Source organism: Merops nubicus, unplaced genomic scaffold (assembly GCF_000691845.1).
Source record: "Merops nubicus isolate BGI_N331 unplaced genomic scaffold, ASM69184v1 scaffold5874, whole genome shotgun sequence".
Lineage (NCBI taxonomy): Eukaryota > Metazoa > Chordata > Aves > Coraciiformes > Meropidae > Merops > Merops nubicus.
Window position 1 is genome coordinate 104,713 of NW_008606153.1, and position 16,344 is coordinate 121,056.

The 16,344-nt window shown below is 37.0% G+C and overlaps 1 protein-coding gene across 1 annotated transcript in view; it reads left to right on the top strand.

Annotated features, from left to right (window-relative positions):
- The window catches only part of ZNF385D (zinc finger protein 385D), a 165,326-nt gene that overhangs the window by 96,390 nt on the left and 52,592 nt on the right, over positions 1-16,344 (top strand). The window contains exon 4 of the mRNA XM_008939557.1: positions 2,400-2,562. Within this exon, the coding sequence (XP_008937805.1) occupies positions 2,400-2,562 (163 nt within the window). The remainder of the gene's footprint in view (positions 1-2,399; positions 2,563-16,344) is intronic.

The following is a 16,344-nucleotide window of genomic DNA, read 5'->3' on the forward strand; positions in this document are numbered from 1 at the left end:
TGTATATTGTTTATGCATCCAACACTGCTTGAGTTGAGGTTTGTGGAGCTGTAGGTGTGAGAATTTGGAGAGAAGAGAGCTATGAGGGCAGGAGATAGAAACCTGGGGTGCTTGCCAACAGTTTTGTGAAGAAAGTTGAGCTGTGTATCAAACTAATATCCACGTTCATGATTCAGTATTAACAACCATGTCCTGACCTGCCCTAGACTAGATGGTCCTGCTCTGGCAGGGGGGTTGGATCGATGATCTCTGAGGTCCCTTCCAACCCCAAACATTCTGTGATTCTGTGATTCTGATTCTGGCTACCTGTCTGATATTTGAAGAGTGACACTATTAGTTAGGGAAAACAACTGCACTCAGAATCTGGAATGGATTAATAATTAAATTTGACTAGAAACTGTAAAAGTAGTTGACATGATAGTGACATGCAGATGTACTGTATAATGTAATTTTTAATGCATTGTTGTAACTTGACACTGGTCTTTCAGTTTAACAATAATTAACATCTCTTGACTGTTTGTATTTACCTTTACAGTATGTCTCAATGTTATATGTTGGGAATTGTAAAAGGTGCATGATTGTGCTGTTTCTGTTCAAGTTGTTTCTAATTAAAAACTTCACTGTCCAGTGTTCTTTCAATAAGGGTACCTAATACAATATTTACATTATTTTAGGTGTAGAGAAACTGGCTTTTCAACCAAACTGAATGATGCATCTAAGTATACAAGAGTGTATGCATGTTTCTATATCTATGCATGTATAAACATACACATATATGTGTTTATCGGTTTAGACAAGATCTCTTACTTCTTTCCTACTGACCTTGAGTTCTCAAATCTCAGGCATCTGGAAGGAATTGTGACTTTTCATGAAAGCTGAAAGTCATAAATCTTGAGATTAATTAGTATACACTCTTATTGTGATATTCACTAGAACTTCCTCTGTCCCCAAAATCTAACACATTAAATGACATTAAATAAAGATCTAATGACTAATAGATGCCAGAAAATGCAGGATTCTTCTACCTGCAGGAGTGGCTTAATGAGTCGAATGACTGTCATTTTATACCTTTTATTCCTTTGAATTTGTAGCTACTAAATTAATTACATACATTTTTTTCTTGTTCTCATTTGACAACAGAAAACATTTACCTTTCTTATATGTTTTATGTATCTGTTGTTGTTTCTTGCCAGCAACAAAATCATGGCCTTTGTGGGTCCTTGGGCTTGACCCATCATAGTTGCTTTTCAATTGTTCCATTTTGTAGTAGCTAAATTATGACTGTTTTTCTAGATTCTTAATAATTTTTCGTTCAAGTAAGAAAGGAGCTACTTTCAATAAAGTTTGAAGTTCAGTAATAAAAATGCAAAGGAATTTTCAAGTTGCTAAGTTATTAACTGGAAGACTATCTTTCTTAGAAGAGTTTAAATAATTAGAGTAGAAATAAACTCCAAATATTGATATAAATTCCAGTGGGTTTTTTTGTACAAAGTTTAATCTCATGCTGCAAATACTATTCTTATAATGTATTTGCAGCATGAATTAAATGAAGAAATGTTTGTATTAATTCTTAGAATAATAAGGATACTCATAATACATCAGCTTTAAGAGTAATGCACATACAAATCTATTTTAGCTTAGTGATATCAAGTAGCCAAAATATATTTGGGACTGTGATAGGATTTGTGGGAGCTTTTCCCTGGAAGGGATGCTCCTGACTTTGAATTTTAGACACTACCTTTTATAGTAGCAGAAGTAATTATTTCCTTTATTTATTTATTTATTTTTAGGTAAGAAAGACAGCTAATTGCATATCTGCCTCATATTCAGTTAAATCTTTGGTGGTGGTCTTTGAAGAGAGTGTTTTACGTTTTGCTTTATTTTGTTTGGGCTTTGGTTTTGGTTTGTGGGTATTTTTTTGGTTTGTTTTTTACTGTCAGTCTTTGCTGACAAGTTCCTGATACCACTGTTAATACTAAACCTGTTCCTTGAAAAAAGCTTTGATAAAGTATCTAGTTTAAAATAGAAAGTGGAAATGTGCAAAGCTACTGGCAGGAGAGTACCTTCCTCCCTATTGCCTGAGAAATATTTTTTTTTAATGTGAAATCATAAAAAAAAGTCTTTATAGAAAAGCTAATGGTAGACTAAAACAACCTTATTTTGGTCTGAAAGTAATACACAGTTATACAGTAATACACTGTCTTTATTGAATTGGAGTTGCTTGAGTATTTTTCCATTGTTTTCCAAGCATCATTCTAAATATAATTTTCTGTTTGGTCACTACTTGGATAATGTGAACGGTACCCATTATTGAAAGGTAGTCTGTATTTGTATTAATACAGAGAATGCTAGTTTAGAAATGAGCCTGATTGCATGGTTCATTTTGTTCTCCTTTGTAGAGCCAGGCTGCGGCCCACTACAAAGGCACTAAACATGCCAAGAAGCTCAAAGCACTGGAAGCCATGAAAAATAAGCAGAAATCTGTTACTACCAAGGACAGCGCAAAGACTACCTTCACTTCCATCACTACCAATACCATCAATACCAGCTCTGACAAAACAGGTTAAGCGACAATCCTTGTTGGTTTTGTTTGGGTTCTGTTTCTTTTCTTTTTCTTGTTTAATTCCATGTCAGTTTGGTTATGTGCTTGCCGCATTGATTCATGCTCAATCCATCTTTCTGTGTGATATTGATTTCTCTTAGTCCTTTTGATAGGTTGGCGAGAGTATGGTAGTCAGTGAAAAGAGGCTTGTCGTTCTTTTAGGACAGAATGCAATACTCATGACCTGAGTCATTCTTATAGTGGCTAACCTATTACGCACCAACTGATCTAAACCTTCTAGTCTATATGCAATATCTCTTTATAAATAATTATATACGGCACATTTCTTTTAACCACAAACAATGTATCAAATTGTGCTACTTGTGTCTAGAAGCCTCTTACAAAAGCATGCTTAGTAAAAATCTAATTTTCATAAATTTCAAACATTGCATTATTTTCTTAAAATGGCTGTTGCATGTTTTTGAGCTGGAAAGCAGCTATGTAACTTCTATTCCACACTATCAGGTAAGTGTGCTGTTGATACCAATTATTCTGCTTAAACAAGTCTTTTGACTGAAATAACATCCTTTATATTATTGTGTTGGTAAAAGGTACTCCTTTGCAAATAAAATCTATAAGAGTGTTTGGTAAAGTCAACAGGATTTGATTAAGCTCTCATTTTACATATGTATTGTACTGGAAATTTTGAAGGAAGGTTGTAAATTCACTGAAGGGTAGCCTAGTGTCTCACAAGGTGTGAACGCTCTTGTGTATGAAGGGATGCAGTTTGTGTATTTAGTCATAATCAGTCCCCTTCCCCAAACAAGCCAAAAACAGCCACAGCGAAGCATCCAAAGCTGTGAAACAGCAGAGACCTTTCTACTGATGCTGAAAACTGCTCATTGGGAACCACTTCTGATGCAGTAAGTTTAGCCTTATAAATTAATGTGCACTGACCAATTATAGTATAACAAAAAAGTACCTTGCAGACTTGTGTAGTACTTTCCTTTAGACACATCTTTGCTATATTTGTTATAGACATATACTCATCTCTCCCTCTCCCTCTCTCTCTCTCTGTCTCTTTGGTTTAGCCCTTTATTATGGGGACCATATGTTTTCATGGCGATTTATATCCTAATTATAATGGGGTTGCTTTAAAAAACAATTATTATATTATTTTCATGTTCGTAACCAAAGAAAAAAATGTATTCTGAGTACTTCAGTTGCTATGATGAAAGAAATGAAGCATGGGAGAATAGAAACAATGTCAGAAGTCATTTATGAGAATATACATGTTTCTAAACTTACAGATACATTTTAAAGTTTTTCCTGCCATTACTGTTGTCATGTTTAGAACAGAAAGGGTGGTGTTGTACAGATTTATTATTTCCAAAATATGGTCTAGTGATTGGGAAAAATAACTGAAGAAAAAAGAGGTCTTTTTAAGCTTTAAAATGTATTATTCAAAAGCTTTTATCTTATGCTGTGTAAATTTGAAGGATTTTCCAGGATGCCTTAAATCCAGCCTGAGTCTTTCCATCAGGCTTTGAATTAGATCCCTGACAAGATATATGAGCTGTCTTGTATCCAAGGTCAGTAGTACAAATCTGGTTTTATATGAGCATAAATAAGAAAACATCAGAAGTCCTGTTGCGCAGAAAGCCAATGGTCTGTGCGGGAGCTTTAGGCATTCTTTGTGACTTACTGGATTTATTTCATAGAATATGTGTGTACAGATATCTGTATGTACATGTACACATATCATACATGTAGATGTGCATGTACATAATGTATTCTGTACAGGAAGGACTGAGACTGAACATTCTAAAAAACACATATTGATGTTAATTGACAAACAGCCCAAAATCTGACAACAACTTGGAAAGGTAATGGAGTGAACAGGAGAGGTGCCTGAGGATTAGAGGAGAACCAATGTCACTCCAGTCCTCAAACAGGGCAAGAAGGAGGGCCCTGGAAACTTCAGACCAGTCATCCTCACCTCCATCCCTGGAAAGGTGATGGATTTTGGAAATCATCTTTAAGCATGTGGAGGAAAAGAAAGTTATTGGCAGTGGTCAGCATGGATTCACCAGGGGAAAATCATGTTTTACCAATCTGTTAGCCTTCTATAGTGGTGTGACTGGCTGAGTAGATGAAGGGGCAGCAGTGGATGTTGTCTACTTCGACTTCAGTAAGGCTTTTGACACTGTCTCCCATAACTTCCTCATAGGTAAGCTCAGGAAGCATGGGTTAGATGAGTGGACAGTGAGGTGGATTGAGAATTGGCTGAACAGCAGAGCTCAGAGGGTTGTGACTAGTGGCACAAAGTCCAGTTGGAGGCCTCTAGCTAGAGGTGTTCCCCAGGGGTCAGTACTGGGTTGAGTGTGGAAGGAGTGGCTGATACACCAGAAAGCTCTGCTGCCATTCCATGAGACCTGGACAGGCTGGAGAGTTGGGCAGAGAGGAACATGATGAAATTCAACAAAGGCAAGTGTCGGGGCCTGCTGAAGTGCTAGGGTTTAAAGCCCCATTCCCGAATCAGGGTTGACATATGGGTGATGCCCATGACCAAGCAGGAAAGACCCTCCTGATTGGTTTTCACCCAGAGTCTGGCCAGCCTTGGGTGGAAACCAATTAGGAGATCCCCACCAGGTGCCCCCACCTTCAGCGTTACCATCAGGTGTCCCACCTCCAAGTTAACAGCATAAAAGCTGGCTCTGCCCCCAACATTGAGAGAGCTTATCTATGTAGTGAACATACTGTATAGGATCTCCAGCAGACTGTTGTAGGCAGAGCTCCCAGTGGTGGTGGGACATCAGTACAGCTGGGAACAGAAGAAGGAATAATGGCATCATTAGTTGGATTGGTCACCTGGGTCCTCAGTCAATTTGCTCCTTCCTCCACTGCATACAGCACTGTGAGTGAATTTATAAACCTTTTAATTCCTCCAGTGATTGGCTGCCCTGGAGCTCTTGCATGTGATTTAAGATCAGAGAGAGGGGTCTGCTTTACGTGTTGCCCATTAATATCCTTCTTGTTGGGACAAGTGGTCAGCAAAAGAGCTGCATCTGGGGAGGAATAACCCCATGCACCAGTACAAGTTAGGGGTTGACCTGCAGATCTGCAGTTCTTCTCTTCAGGGAATAATCTTGGGGTCCTGGTGGACAGCAAGTTAACTACGAGCCAGCAGTGTGCTCTTGTGACCAAGAAGGTCAATGGTATCCTGAGGTGCATTAAGAAGAGTGTGGCCAGAAAGTTGAAGGGGTTCTCCCCCCCCTCTACTTTGCCCTGGTGAGTCCACATTTGGAGTATTATGTCCAGTTCTGGTCTCCTAGTTCAAGAGAAACAAGGAACTACTGGAGTGAGTCCAATGGAGGACTACAAGGATGATTAGAGGACTGGAACCTCCCTCTTAAGAGGGAAGGCTGAGAGACCTGGGTCTGTTTAGCCTGGAGAAGAGAAGACTGAGAGGGGATCTTATCAGTGCTTATCAGTATCTAAAGGGCAGGTGTCAAGGTGATGGAGCCAGTCTCTTTTTAGTGGTGCCCAGTGACAGCACAAGGAGAAACGGGCACAATCTGAAGTACAGGAAGTTCTGCCTAAACATAAGGAAAAACTTCTTTACTGTGAGGGTGATAGAGCACTAGAGCAGACTGCCCAGAGAGGTTGTGGAGTCTCCTTTGGAGACTTTCAAGATGTGCCTGGCTGTGATCCTGTGCAACCCGCTCTAGGTGAGCATGCTTTCTTGTGGACGGTTGGACTAGTTGATCTCCAGACGTCCCTTCTAACCTGTACCATTCTGTGATTTCATGATTCTGTCATGTCAAAAAATGCTGAGAGCTGTATTCAACTGCTGGCAAAAGCCCTATTCAACCCCTGGCATTTCAAGAAAGCTGTTCAGTTCTAACCAAATGCAAATACAGTTATTACAGGTCAAGAGTGATGTGACTGGCAGTAGATTAACATCCTTGGTGTAAGTTATCCTTTGTAGAACTGAGCACGTATGTGTAGGATGAGGGAGAAAAAAAAAAAAATGGTGAAGCCCAAAAGGATAACATTTTCTGTTAAACATGAAAATTAAAAAATTTCATAAGTAGATTTTTCTCTCCTTACCAGTTGTCTTATATTTTCTTGATAGATCATTTAAGGGCAAAATTATTTCTGATAGCCAGAATAACATCAGAATATACTGCATTTTGTGAGTTTGCATGTTTGTAAATGATCACTGTAAAAGTGAAATATTCTGATAGCAGTATGCAGTTCTGATGTAATAGTTGTACTAATGAATATCATTCACTAATTAATCTTTCATAACTAGAAATAAATTCTCTAACTAAGTCCCTGCACTTGTAATCACTCAGAGAAAAAATTTTTCCTACATTATTTTAAAGCTCTCTGCTGAAGATTAATACTTGATCCCAAAACCACTGAGGATAGGGTCACGTTCATATCACCTCCAATATATCATGTACAGGAGTGGTTAAATGCTGAATTATATCAGTCACAGCACACTGGTCAGGACTTCAGTTCAGTGGTTCTGCATACCCTTAGCAGCTCCAGCAAAAAAAATGACATCAGGAAATCTGCAGTGCTATGCAATGAAAATTGTATAGTATACAAACTGATTCAAGAGCTAAAGCAGCAAGTTTTTATGTTGCCTGTTCTGGAACTATTTTGTTAGACAAGTTGCCAGCATGTGTTATTGCAATAAATAATGGAGACTGTGCAACCCACAATGTAAGTGGACTCCTTTCAGAATTGATTCCTTGTGGTTAAACTATGTGTTAAGGAGAAAACATAAAATATGGGGTCATTTTGATCATTCCGTGAAAGTTTTAGAATTGTTAGAAGGCTTGAACTTGAGAAATTGTTAGGGGAATGAAATATCATGAAGAGTTATGTTTGCAGTCACATAATAGATAGTGCCATTCTCAACATGTGGGAACTGTTACCAGTTCCATTATTTAACATCCTTCTTTCATCTGTACTTGCCCTTTATTATGCGACACCTGTAGTCATTCAGGACAGAGAAACAGAAAGTGTCACCATTCTAAAGACAAGCCCACTTCATGGTAGTATACAAGCCAGATTTCAGTATTTCTTGATTCTCCAGTTCAAGGTGTGATAAATATTCTTATTTTCACCATATCTTAACATACATGCATACGTATCCCTCAATATAAAGTTGTTAAATTGTGATAGCTTCACAAATTGACCCTACTTTCTGCCAAGGTGTATTTTCCTCATAAAGACGCTTCACACCTTCGCTTTGGCTGTAAGGACTAGGAAAACCTTTCAGATTATATTTAGATTGACTGTGTTATATCATCCCAACTATATGCCTTATCCAGTAAAGTCATTATCCTTCACTTGTTTGTTTTTTTTTTTTAATCTAGAGTGAATGTCCAAAATTATACCCACATAAAATGATATCCCTATAGTTGTTGCATATGTCTAAATATTGATCTTTTTCAAAGCTATTTGAAGTTAAAAAGGACTCTCTCTGTTACCACATTACAAATTTGGTCTTGAAGATTTGGGCTTTTTTAATTTTATTTATTTATTCAGCAGAGAGTTCAGCATGAGTTAAATCATTTGTTATCAGCAGAGATGAAGGAATAGGCCTTTCCAAGGGGGGAAAACATGTCATTGGGAGCCATAACTGTGGCAAAGTCTTTAGTGTTACTTTTGAATGTTATACACTGTGTTTTAAATCCTGTGTACTTAAGTGCAATGAACAGCTCTTAAAACCAGAAAAAAGCAAACAAACAAACTGATGAACAGAAAAAGTGTGTATCTGGGCCAATTATCTATCATTAGTATAGCCTAACAGCTAACAGAGCCCTGTGCTGTCAGAGACCAAATACTGGTACCTGTCCTAAAGAGGTTACAGTCTTACACACAAAATGAGAGACAACTTGGGGACATAGCCACTGTTAATGTAATAGGCACATGCTTTAAAAGAGCAGTAGCATAAACATGTTCAAGTGAGAAAGGCATCAAAAGAAATGAGAACACTTAAGGATGGATTAGAAGGACAAGGAGGAGGTATTTTTTTCCCAATACTGAGTGTATGTGTGGGTAACGGCATGGGAGAAAGTATAAATTCTCTTATTTTCTTTTCACTGGCACATATGAAAATTATTCTTGGTAGGAAGACTTTAACCGAGCTACACCTTTCCAGTTTTTTGTTTGTTTGTTTTGTTTTGGTTTTGTTTTTGTTTTTGTTTTTCTTTTTACTTAGGAAGTGATAGGATATTTTTGGTCAGCAGGTGAAACTCACTACTGATAAAACAATTTCAGCCCAGCCTGGATAATTCTGAAATGCAAACAGGTTGAGTAAAAGAGAGCAGCCAGTCTGGCAAGGTCCTTGGCATAAAAAAAAAGTAAGGCAGGAAGGAGAAAGAAATCAGAAAATGATGTGGTAAGTCAGGGTAAACTTTGAAGGAGGAAGAAAGAAAAATGTCATGAAATGCAGAGATTCAGGAAGATACGTTGGAGCGTGGCACCCACAAATACCACAGAATCACAGAAATTTTGAGATTCTGTGAAGAGACCTCAAAAGGGATGTCTGGAGATTGACTAGGTCATTGACCTGCAGGCCACATCATGGTCAGCTAGAGCAAGTTGCTCAGTATCTTTTCAAGTTGGTTTTCAAATATTTTCACCGTCTTACTGAGCAACCTGCATTTGACCAGTAAAGAAATGGAAAAAAAGCTTTTTCTTATCTTTAAGTCCAATCTCCTGCATTTTGGTTTATGCCTATTGTGTCTTGGTCTATCACTGGGCACTACTGAAAAGAGTTGCTGGTGCTCTCTTTTGCCCCGGTCCCTGACCCCTTCAGGTGTTTGTACACATTGACAGGATCCCCCTGAGCATTCTCTGCCCCAGGCTAAGCAGTCCCAGCTCTCTCTGACTTTCCTCATAGAAGAGGTGCTCCAGTCCCTTAATCACCACTGTGGCCCTTTGCTGGACTCACTCCGGTATGTCCATGTCTCTCGTGTTCGGGGGAGCCCAGACCTGGACTGAGCACTGCAGTTGTCTCATCAGTGCTGAGTACATGGGAAGGATCAGCTTTCTGGACCTGCTGACAAGTCAGTGAGTGCTTACTAATGCAGCTCAGCATGCCATTGGCCTTCTTCGTTGTAAGGCCACACTGCTGGTTTATATATAAAGTTATATCCACCACAACCCCAGGTCTTTTTCCAAAAGGCTGTTTTCAAATGATCAGCCCCTACCCCAGACTGGTGTGTGGGATTAATGCTGTTCATTTGCAGGACTTTACATTCCTGTTGATGAACTACAAGGAACTCCTCGTCCCATTTCTCCAGCCTGTCCAGGTCACTCTGGCAACACACCCATCTGGGTTACCAGACAATCCTCCTAGTTTTCTATCACCAGCAAACTTGCTGAGGGTGCACCCTGTCTCATCTTCCAAGACCTTAATGAAGACTTTAAACAGTATTGGCACCAATATAAATTCCTGGAGGACTCCACTAGTGACGGTCTACCAACTTTTTGCTCCTGCCCACAACCTTTTGAGCCTGGCAGTTTATCCAGCATTTTTTTTTTTATTATTCTTTGTGGGATTTTTTTTTTTTTTTAAAATGAGAACTAAGAAACTGTAAGAAAAATAAGAATGAGATCAAATAAAAGAACTAAAATGGAAATGACTAAGACTTGTCCAAATATCTAAATTCTACTAATGCATGGCTTTAATAAGTTTGCAGTGGTTTCCCATCAGGCAAATCACATTAAATATGTGTAATATGCATTAGTGTTATAAGGTGTATTTTACATGCAATTAAAATTCAGAAAAGGTCATTGATGGGACCTGTTTGAAATGCAAAGTGCTTTCTCTTGCATTTTAAATTATTCCTTTATTTTTTTATGATGAAATACATGACAAATCACGAGTTTTTATTTTCGGAGCCATTTTATTCATTTAAGTGTACTTCATGCCCTGTTATATATTGTGTTGTTTTTGTGTATTGTGCCTTTTCTCATAATTCCATAGTGTATTTTGTCACTCTTGCTATCTTTAACTGTGCTTCTGTGGGATAACTCAACAGTCTACAACTACTGAGAGTAAAAGCTAACACAGATCTATTGCCTTAACATCTGCTTATACTGGAGCTGAAGTTGGTCTGTAGATAGATATGTAGGGAGTGGTGATAATGTTGCACAGTATGCATGATGTCTTATGCCTTTACTGAGATGAAGAACTGGGCTTCAAATGCAAGGAGTGTTTTAACAGAATAAAATCTACTGAGCTGTTCGTCTGTACTTTTCATTTTATTGAATATATATGAAGGAGAGAAGGGCAGAGGTTATCAAACATAATATTCATTGAGAGTCTAGGTGGAATTCCTTGACTATCTAAAGACATACATAATGATGCTAATTGCAGTGACTTTGCCTTAGTGTGAGCAAAAATCATGTCAATGAAGTCTAGGGCACAATTTGTCATATTCTAAAGTAAACATCTATAATGTGAAGCAGTGAAACAGGCTGCCTGGAGAGGTGGTGCAGTCCCCATCCCTGGATGCGTTCTGAAAATGTGTAGATATGGTAATTTGGGACATGGTTTAGTGCTTGTGGTAGTGTTGGGTTGACAGGTGGGGTTGATGATCTTCAGGTCTTTTCCAACCTTAATGATTTTATAATAAAACAGATGGTTGGTGAAGATCTGAGAAAAAGTATAGAAAAGCCTGTGTGACTAGGTCAGAAATAAACAGCTATGCTCATAATTGGTCTTGGTGACCAAATTCCCTTTCCTTCAATGGGTCCAGTTTTTTTTTTCCACAGGTTTTGATTCTTTTTAACCGAATCATTGTTCTGTGAGAATTTGATGGGCAGTGTTTGAAAATCTGAGCTGTAAGTTAATACTGAATGATCATGTAACAAATGACACTATTTCTGTCTGTCAAGTTGAAATTTGAATATACTTTTGAGTAGTGTTTAGGTTTTTCACTGATGAGAAGAGAGTTTCTTGGGTTTTTGTTAATTTGTTTATTTTTAAAAAGACATAAACCTTTGTCTCATCTAATTTTTCAGGCATGGGAAGAAAATTATTGTCTAATAAATATAGACTGCTGAAATATGTATGGTTTAGTATTACAATATTAATTTCATCATTCTTTTACTCCATTCAGCCATAGTTTTCTAGTGAATACATCCTGTTAAAACACTGTCTCTTTGAGGTGTCTAGGAGTCAAGGGACTGTACTAATAGTATGTACCGCTTTAAGATTCAAAGATTCTGCCTTAAATTGCAGGAATAAGGTTTAAAATGTAGTGCTCAGGTGACTTTATAGAAGAACAGTGTATAATCGGCTAGTGCAGCAGCAGTTTCATTTTAAAATATGAAGAAATATTCTTTGAATATATTTGTATCAATATGTTTCTGCATGTTTGTTTGCAATATTTGCTCTTCTCTGTTCAAGATAGGTAATTAACTGTTGTTTCCTCCCAAAGCATGGATTAGCACGCCTTGCTTGCTTGCTTTTATCACTTACCATATGCATGGCTTTGACTCTATATCTGTACAGAAATGTATTTTTACACGGCCTGGTTCAACTCCCAAATCTGTAATGGAACGGAACTCCCATTTGAAAATGAAAATCGTTTTCCTCTTATCTCTGCTTTCCTTTCACTTTCATTTTATCTCCCTTAGCTTTTGAGCTTGTTTTCTTTTCGTTATAAATGTACATTTTGGTAATGGCTATGCATTAAGGTTTATGAGGGCTTCCATATATTAAGAATAATTGGATTGTTTCTGGTGTTGCTTGGTGTAGCTACCCTATTTTATCATTTACTTTCCGAGTTATTTGTTTAATCCTTTGTTCTTAATGGCAAACAACCCTAACCTTTCCTTTTCTAAGGAAAACTGAGGAAGACATACTGCTGTATTTATGACATTAAGATGTATTTAATTAAAAGTGACACTGGATATTTATTAACATTTTCATAGACAGATATTTCTCATAATCTTTTGTAACTAAAAGAAATTCTATTTTTAGTGATGCAAATGTCAACTGCATTTAGAATTTGAAATAGTATTTAATACTATTCAAAATCTGCTGGTGGATGCACAGAAAATATACCGTATGAACTCAGTGTGCAATTTGCCTAGTACAGCTTAGGCTTTGTATATGTAATTATAATAAGCATGCTTAAACAAAGACAATTCAGTGCAGTCTGTGTAAGTTAGCACATGTTTTATTTCCACATACTTTCTTATATCATAAAGTGCGCTTTTGTTTGGGGAAGTGATTTCTTCAGATCATTTCAGCATTGCTTAGTGCACAGCAGAATTGACAGGCTAATTCTGGGTTTAGGTTTGTGGGATCCTGGATGTAAATTGATTTTCTCAACCAGTCAATGATTTAGTATACATCAAAACAGAAAATCACCTTGAAACTTGAATTTGTAGGGATTTTTACTTCGTATTAACTTGTCTGAGATATTTTGGGCGGAACATTCCAAAGTTGCAAGCATGAAGTAATAAATGAGGAGTAATCGATTGGTGATTATCACAACACAAATGGATTTCAGAGCCAGCTGTAGGACTCCATGGCCCACGTCCCATTCATCAAATTCTGAAAGTTTAACTTCTTCTGTTTTAATTTTATTTGAATGAAAAATCTTTGAAAGAAACTGTATTATGAAAGAGATGTTCTGATTTGCTTGTTATTTGCTTGGAAATGAGAGATTACTGATTCACAGCTGTCAATTAATCCCATGGTTGGAAAATTCAGCCCAAACCAGGAAAATTCAACCCTGCCACAACATCTTTCACTTTAAATCACCTGTGCTTTGATTCTTCTGCACTTCAGACAATCTGCAGCACAAAATGTTATCAGCATTCCACAGACTGTTGTACCATTTTTGCATTAAAGCTCGATGGTAATTTGGAAGACAATAGCTTCTCTTTTGATCTCTGTGTAGAAGTAGGGCCTATTCTTTCTTTCAGAGTGTAGCTGAATGGCAATATAAAAATCACAGTAATTTATGTGTGCCTCACTTGATCATGAATGTGCAGTAAACCCCTTCTTTGCTTGTATCTATGTATGCCAAGAGCTTCGTCATATGAACACCATGAGTTTTCTGTGGACCCAGCTGCTTTTGATTGAGATTGCCTTGACAACAATTTTATGCTTGAATAATTCTGCAGATGGAAACTGCTGTCAGTCACAACATCTGTATCAGCCTGTTAAATCAGTATGAAAGTCCAATACTAACAATGATATTGTTCACAGGTCTGAAAAGCTTTCTATTGAAATATTAAATAGGATCTTTTATAGTAGCTTGGGAAAATGTCAGCATTGTTGCTGCATGCCCATAGTTGTATTTACTAGAATTCTTTGGAATAATCTTCTGTTTATCAGTTATTCATCACTGTTGCTCCAAAAAGTGGATGAAGCACTGCAGCATGTATCTGCTCAATGACTTATTCTTCATGGTGTGCTCTGTTGTGTTGGGAATGGCACTGACACTAGCTAGTGAGATGAGTCTGAAGGCTCCACAGTTCTAGCCATTGCTATTTAAAAAAAAAAAAAAATATAGTATTGCAGTCCTAGATCCTCTTTAAAGTTGTTATTGTAAACATTGGATTCAGATTAGATTGCATAACTGCTTGTCAGTTCATGGACTAAGTTGGAATGAAGCAGAAACATCTTGATCCAATGCTCTCAGATAGTGGTCAGTTTTTGTGAGTCTGGAATTTTTCAAATGAGAGGAGTATGCTTTGAAGGCAACAGAAGAGTAGGTAGGTCTTCATATAAATTATTAATGTTTTTTCAAGCTGACATCATATTGCCTGGACGATGTAGAAATAGGAAGCAGTCGTTATCTGTTTGAAGACTTGTTTTGTGTTGTGGGGGACATTTCTAAGGCAAAGGCAACCTCGTCTCCAAAGATGCTTTAAAGCTTGCCTAGATTATTTTCTTCTGTTGTTCATATCTTATTCTTTCCATGCCTAAACCAAGAAAGGAGGAGAATGTGTTTAAGAATATGAGTAGATGTACTGTGCTGAATATTTCAAGCCATTGCTGTAAGACGCTCTTATAGCACTGTTAAAGACAACTGGAGCTGGAACAGATTTATTAATAAATATAGGCAAATCTGTTTACCCGGTCCATTTCATTGGCCATTCATGTTAAAAGAACTCAGCACAGGAGAAATCATTGTTTCTAGAAACAAACTATGCTGCATACATATAGTAGGTATTTTCAGAAGTAGACCAAAACTGATTACCATTCAAAACTACTGTGAGACTATTCAGAACAATTTTATATTGCAACAGTATTTATTCTGTCTTCCATCCGGTATTCCCCGTGTTTCAATAATGTATTTAAAGTATTAGCAGATCAGTGATTTCTTTCATCATCTGGAGAAGTATTATTGGTGAAATTCTTCTGTATTATGTCATTACTTTGCTAAAATATACTTTACACTTACTGTATTCATGGAGTTAGAATTTGCAAATATTCCTTTTCTATTTTGTCCTAGTCAAACAAATATAAACCAAAGTACAATATCAGACAGGAACAAATGCTCAGTTCCTGCCATTGTCCCCCTTCCTTATCCCTATTTCTGACAAAATACAAAAATTCACCTAACATCTCGTTGTTTTAAGGTTTGCTGGCACTGCAGTTGTCAATCATATAAGTAAACCTAAGCTAAGCTTAAGCTTAGTGCTGTATATTCAGCTCCAACAAACATTAAGTTATCTAGTGTATCTAGTCATAGTATAGCTGTGTCTGCAATATCTCTTTGAGGAGGAAAGTAAACATGTAATTGGTTTCCATGCACCTGAAGTCTGTGCTTCTCAGACTTAATATAGTTTCCCATGTACTAACATGGCTTCCTTACAGGTGATTAATGCAGGCCCTACTTATAACTTCAAACTAGGTATGTTAAGACTCTCTTATTATCAAAATCCATTTAGTGTTTCAAACACCTTGAAGAATTATTGTGTATTCCTCATTTCATCTTTGTGGATTCTGTACTCCACTGTGATACGTCAAATAGCAGTCTCCCAGTATTAAAACTTGGTTTATGTAATGTCCATAGTAGAATTAGTATCAAAGCAGCTAGAACAATTTATGTAAATTAAAAATTAAGAACTATAGAATATTATTATAGGAAATGAATACAAGAATAAACATAGGCTCATCAAGGGAAATAAAAAGGTTCTTTTGAGAGTAACAGAAATGAAGGAACTTTGTCAGATAGATTTGATTTCAGAAGGGAAAAAAAACAGCTTATGTATGTAAACTTAATGGTAATGCTAATTTTCCCTGTTAATGGTAACATTAAATTTGTGTAACCACAAGTACTAAGTTAAACAACAGATCAGGAAAAGTTGCACATCAAATTTTTAAAAGAAATAGATAAAGACCTTTCTGGATAAAATGTTACATTTTTCTGTGCATTATAGATGCTGTAGAGGACTAGAAGAAAGCTCATGTTGTATCAGTATTCACAAAAGGTGAACAGGATGAATCAAGTATTTATAGGTCTATCAGCCTGACACCAATCTTAGGAAAAATAAAGCAACAGCAGCTGATAGGGGACTTCAGTACTGAAGTAAATGAGATCAGTTGTATAATAACAATGAATATTAATTGACAGAAAATTAGACTTTCCTACATAAAAAAATGTTTTCATGAGGTTATATATTTCATTGATAAAGGATAAGCATGCTGAATGCTTTGTGTTTGCATGGCTTTAAAATGTACAGAGGTTAAAAATTATCTAAGATGGTAGAATGACACAGAATTAATATGGAACATATTA